The sequence below is a fragment of the Cajanus cajan genome, chromosome 4, assembly GCF_000230855.2.
Source record: "Cajanus cajan strain Asha chromosome 4, NIPB_CcT2T_4, whole genome shotgun sequence".
In the NCBI taxonomy this organism is placed as follows: domain Eukaryota; kingdom Viridiplantae; phylum Streptophyta; class Magnoliopsida; order Fabales; family Fabaceae; genus Cajanus; species Cajanus cajan.
Window position 1 is genome coordinate 6,851,640 of NC_138520.1, and position 6,018 is coordinate 6,857,657.

A 6,018-nucleotide genomic window follows, 5' to 3' on the forward strand; every position below is an offset into this window, starting at 1 on the left:
CAAATATTATACACTTTGACATATAACACGTAAGATTTTGGAGCAGATCGAGGAGTGCATATATCATTCACATGTTAGCTGAGAAACGTTACCATTCGACAATAAATAAATAAAAATATCAATACGAATTTGTTTTTCTACTACGTTTCATCTAAAAGAGGGAAAGTGTTTTCACGTGAGAAACGAAAAATATTTGACAAATAATATTCACCTGATTCTGTGTGGTTTTTTTCTTCTTCTATTTTTCAAAAATAAAAATAAGAAAATTTTAATTTTAAGAAATCGATATTAAAGAAGTTAACAATAATTTCCGTATCTTGTTCAACCAAATTGAGATAGGCTTTAATCGGGTAGGATCATTATAAAATAACGTATGTGTGTACATTAATGGTTAAAACAATAAGTTAAAAAATGAAAAAGAAAAAAAAGGACGAAAATTATGTATAAGATCACATCATTTATACGTTATTTGTTGAAATGTTTACGCAATACGCGCTATGCAGTATGAAGCGGTTTTTCTGGTTTTTGAAGGAAATGTGTTTCACAAGAATAATAAGGGGAAAAGAAGAGGAAAGTATTATTGAAAACCAAAGATAAAATTGAAGAGGTGGCTGAGGCACTAATCTTAGGATGTGTATCAAAATCAAGTATCCTAAACAACAACTTTTGTCATGACCCTGACTAGTGACAACCTCACTTTGAGATAGAACCCCACTGTTCTCCGCCTATCTCGCATATTCTTTTAAGAAAAGAATAATAAGATAGAAAAGATTTGTGGGGTGTCATGGGCAACTGCTGCTTTTGGTGCTCAATTCTTCCTTATCTCTATATCCACTAGTAAGTACTGTTCCACAGCTCAAACATTAGTCTTTGTTTGTTTGTTCAAATTAATGCGGCTTTGTTGGGCCACTGCTGTTCCTATCTTTATCTCTTCACCCCTGGCCCTTGGCCCTTTTCACACTGCATACCTTGCTAGCTCTTATTTTGACTAATTAATCATCAACAAAACACACATATATGCTTCACACACACAACCCTCGAGTCCACCCTAATTAGCCAACATCGATGCATTAAACAACTTTCAAATAAATAACCAGAACATAGAAAGAAAATCTGAAACAACGAAACACGGTTAATTTGATTGGACTGTGTCTAGCCCAGCCAATGGATATATATATATCTGATATTTTGTTACAAATTGCTACAACACACCGACCTGAGAAAAGACCACATGAGATATAATCTAGTAGCTACCAGTCTATGAGTACTCCAGCATACAACAACAACAAGTTCTAAAGTGATCAGTTTCTTCATGAGGTGCGCAAGAGCGACTAATAATATATATTATGCCCCTTAATTTGAATTACTCACCTCATAAAAAAGTTAGCCTCATCTGATGAGGTGTGTGTATTTGTTTGTTCCTACCCGTTGTGATAATTAATATAAATAAACTGGAAGAAAATATTTACTGAGAAGGATGATATATGATAAATTAATATAAAAGTTTTGAAGCAACAGACGATTGGGTGGATGGGTGGATGAATATTTTTGTTGGCTTAGCCCTTGAAAATATGTGGAGATTTATTTAAGGCGCTAACCTTAATTTGGGTCTCTGGAATCTGGAAATATGTTATAGGGTTGGATATTAATCTTCAGGTTTTGGGAACTCGTTCAAGTCTGGTTTTTCGGAAGTGATGTGGCTGGAAGCGGAGTGGGAGGAGGAGGACTGAAGCGCGGTTTGGAGGGCGTCGACTCTGGCGCCGACTTGGGTGGCTTTCTTGCGTATTGAGTCGGCGGACATGTTGCCTTGTTGGGTGGAAACGTCGTCGTCTTGGGAGAGCAGTTCGGGGAAGTTGAGGCGAGCGGAAGGGCCTCTGAGGTAGAAGACGGCGGTGTCGTAGGCGCGTGCGGCGGCGACAGGGGTGGCGTAGGAGCCCAACCATATCCTGGACCTCTTGTTGGGTTCTCTTATCTCCGCCACCCACTTCCCCCACTTCCTCATCCTTATTCCTCTGTATGGCTTCTCTTGCTGCTTCCGTTTCTCGCTTTTCCTCGTGATCGTCGAATTCGAGGAACAACAATCTCCTAATCCTTCTTCCTTCATACCTACCTACCTATCTCTATCTATCTATGTGTTTCTCACCATCTATCTTTCTTCAAATCATGTATTTGTATTTATATATATATATATATATATATATATATTTGTATGATGGAAGGCAAAGGCTTTGTGATTGTGTTCATACCCTGAGCCTGAGGACACTGGAAAGTATGTTGCTGTTGTATTGGTTTCTATTTATAAGGAAATTGTTTGTGGGCGATGGGAATGAATATTATTATTAATATTGATATTATTATTATTATTATTATTATTATTATTATTATTGGTTTCGGGTGGAAGCGAAGGGAATGAGTTTCTTTTGTTTTCCCACTTGGCTGCTAGTCTGTCGTCTGGTACGGCCGCCACGTTGAGCTTTCTTTAAGATAAATCCAAAGATGGCCGACACAATCCATCACACACACACACACCTATCTTAATCTCTCTCCTCTCCTCTCGGTTTCAAAACTCTTTCTTGTTCCTATTTTATACACATTTCACGTATCCTTCTGTGCCCACTACCACCGCCGACGTGGACGGGGTGCGCCTCTATGTACCTTCATGGCAATTTAACCCAGTTTCGTAAATATCCCTCCAAATTTACTTCAATTTAGATGAGAAAAATTTGTGCCTCCCACTCAATAATATAATTAAAAAAGTATTTATATATAAATTTAAATTTAAAATTTTTATATATAAAAAATTTATATTATCTTATTTTTATTATTTTTCTTTTTATATTTTTTTTATATTTATTATAAATTAAAAAAAAGGTTCAAGAGCAAGGATGAGGACGAAGACAGGGACAAGCCGGGAAAACCCGAACCCCGTCGAGAATGAGGATGGGTATCTAAATTTTACCTCCAACGAATATCAAGAACAAGGGCGAGGGCGATTTAAATCTCGGGGACGAGAGCGGAGAACATAAAACCTACTCCTCTCCTGCCCCGTTGTCATGCCTATCCTTCACGCCCAATACATAACATCTTTATCTACCACTAATTTCATAACTGTCATATTGTATAAGTAATGATAAATTATTATTTTACAAAACACTCTTTTAAAGTTCTGAAAGATTTAAATTCACTTTATTAAAGTTTATCATATTGATTATTGATTATTATTGGGTTTATGAAATTACCTACTATCAAATTATTATTGGATTAATTGTAGATGTTTCGCATATTTTATGTTTGACATATCCGATCTTCTATGTGAAAAATTGTGTTGTATATCTCACATCAACCAGTGATAAGATTAACAAAATATATATATAAATGAGTTTATGCCTAGTTATAAATTAGTATGATCAAATTAATGTGTACAAGTGAAGAGACAATCTTCACCTTATAGGCTAATTTTTTAAGGTTGAGTTAAATTCATAATCCACTTCTGTAAGATGATATTATAACTTATCCTAACTAATTATTATTGATTATTGTTAAGCTTGGATCACTTCACCTAACACAGTCTAGTCCAATCAATTAAAGACTCTTAGAAAAAACAACATTGACATTACATCAAAATAAGATATTAAGAAAAAATTAGTACTCGATCCCTAATAGATAAATTCAATGATGAGAATTCAAATTTAGGAATTAATAAATTCTTCATATTGTTATCAGATCATCTACAAATATTTTCAACATGAATGGTGAGAGATGCGTTAAAAATCTCATATAAACCAATATTTATGTTTGTAAAGTTGAGTTAGAATTCGATCTACTTTTTCAAAACTTATCTTTTATTCATATACCATTTCTATTTTTTAATTAATACTTATATATTCTAACCAATTAAATATATATATATTACACTATTTTTCTCCCCAAATTAATAATCATCCTTCTCCTAATTAATTAGAGTATATATTTAATGCATTTTATCAAATTAAAAGAATATACTTTAATTATGAGTATTTTAATTTAAAAAAAATACTTCATCTAATTCTTCTTATAAGACATTTTTAATCAAATTAGACGAACCGATGTAAATAGTTATATTAATTAATTTTATTAAGTTTATAAAATAAAATTATTATTTATCAATTTTACTCTTTTTATTTATTATTTTATAAAAGATAAAAATATTATTTTATATCAAAGTATATACACCAATACCCAAAAATAATAATAAATATCAATTAGAGAAAATTTATGAAATGAGAAAAAAAATACACGGAATTCTCACAATTTTTAATATGCATAAAAAAAGTTAATTTAATATTTTTAAAAAATTATAAGATATCTTATAAAATATCAAAAAATTTATATACTAATAATAATGAGTAAATATTATGAATAGTGTTTATATATTTGCTTGGGAATTGGGAAAGGGGTGGCATCGTTGCTACTTGCTAGACAGTTGACTGCGCAGAGAATTAAGAATTAAGAATTATTTTGTGTACCATAAGAATTTTTTTAAATTTGGTTGTGATTTTAAAAATTGTAAACATTGAAAACGAGAAGATCACTTTTACTTTGAAATTATTTTAGTTCATCAATATGGCGGGTAAATCTTATTAATTTTTGAATAATTTTAAAATTCATGAATAAAAGTGTTAAATACATTTTATTTTTAAAATATGCATTTAATACCAATACTGGTTGACACACATGATAATAACTTGTGTTTAATATTTCTTAACTAAGTTATCAAAAATCTGAATTCTAAACTTGAATATAAAATATATTATGTTAGGAATCGAATATCTCCTTCATGTGTATTCAAAATCCAAAATTAGTAACTACTTTTGAAGTTAGATAGTCTATACTAATATCATGATTAGAAAAAGGAAAAAAAAGATACATTTAATTTAAAATGCACTAACAATATACATTTTTCTTAGAAATTTGTCTAATTATAAATATTTATAAATAAAAAAGTATTTAATTTCTAATAATATTTTAAAATGTTCATATTTAAAATTATTTTTTTTATATTAATTTACAGCATAATATATAAAAATATTTAATCAATATTAGAAGTGTTATTTAACTTCATTCTTATTTATAACTCCTAATTTAGAACAATTATTTATTCTTTTATATAAGACTCAATTCATATGATATCACTTTCATATACTCCTTTAATTAGTTTTAGACTAAAATATTCTTAATTAAAGTGTATTATATTAATTTGATCAAATGCATTAATTATAAACTCTTTAAAAAGCATACACTTTAATTAATTAGAAGAAAAATGAATATTAATTAAGAGATAGAAATAATATAAGGGTAGTCTTAGAAAAGAAATATATATATATATATCTGTGTTTGTGTGTGTGTGTGACACTTTAATTAATTAGAAGAAAGATGAATATTAATTAAGAGATATAAATAATATAAGGGTAGTCTTAGAAAAGAAATATATATATCTGTGTTTGTGTGTGTTCGCGTGTGTGTGCGTGCGCGCGTGCGTGTGTGTGTCTGAAAAATTTATTGCTATCAACAAAATTAATTATTTTTCTTAATCTTAGTAAATTAGACAATTACTCCCTCTATTTTTTATTCATAGTCGATTTGTCAGAATTTGTCATTTTTTTTTCATTGTCATTTTACTAAAATCAATGACTTATTAATTTTTTTTCCTCATTTTTACCCTTGATAATTAATGTATGCATAACAATGTGCCTATTTATTTCTAATGTCTACCTATTTTTTCTCCAACCACTTATGTGAAGTTAATGTTGCATTTAAGAGGGCAATATGTTTTCAACGAAATACTATAAAAAAATAGAGGGTAGAATAGGAAAGTAAGTAATAAATATTTTTGAAAACTAAAATATCAATAATTTCTTTAAGTCTTGTGCAAAATCTTAAACGACTATGAATAAAAAACGGAGAGAGTACATCTTATATATAAGAATCAAAATAATCAATAACCATCAAATAAGTGATCAATTTGTACAAATTTATTCT

General features: G+C 29.8%; 1 protein-coding gene across 1 annotated transcript; it reads right to left on the reverse strand.

Moving 5' to 3' along the window:
* Window positions 1-1,132: 1,132 nt before the first annotated feature.
* On the reverse strand, window positions 1,133-2,277 carry LOC109818492 (ethylene-responsive transcription factor RAP2-1). Its single transcript, XM_083074035.1, has one exon. It carries the CDS (start codon window positions 2,102-2,104, stop codon window positions 1,646-1,648), a length of 459 nt encoding a protein of 152 aa, XP_082930161.1. The 5' UTR covers window positions 2,105-2,277; the 3' UTR covers window positions 1,133-1,645.
* Between the last annotated feature and the right edge of the window lie 3,741 nt (window positions 2,278-6,018).

Bases quoted from the DNA above. Each gene is read 5' to 3' on its own strand.
- LOC109818492 (XM_083074035.1), bottom strand. From the start codon at position 2,104: ATGAAGGAAGAAGGATTAGGAGATTGTTGTTCCTCGAATTCGACGATC.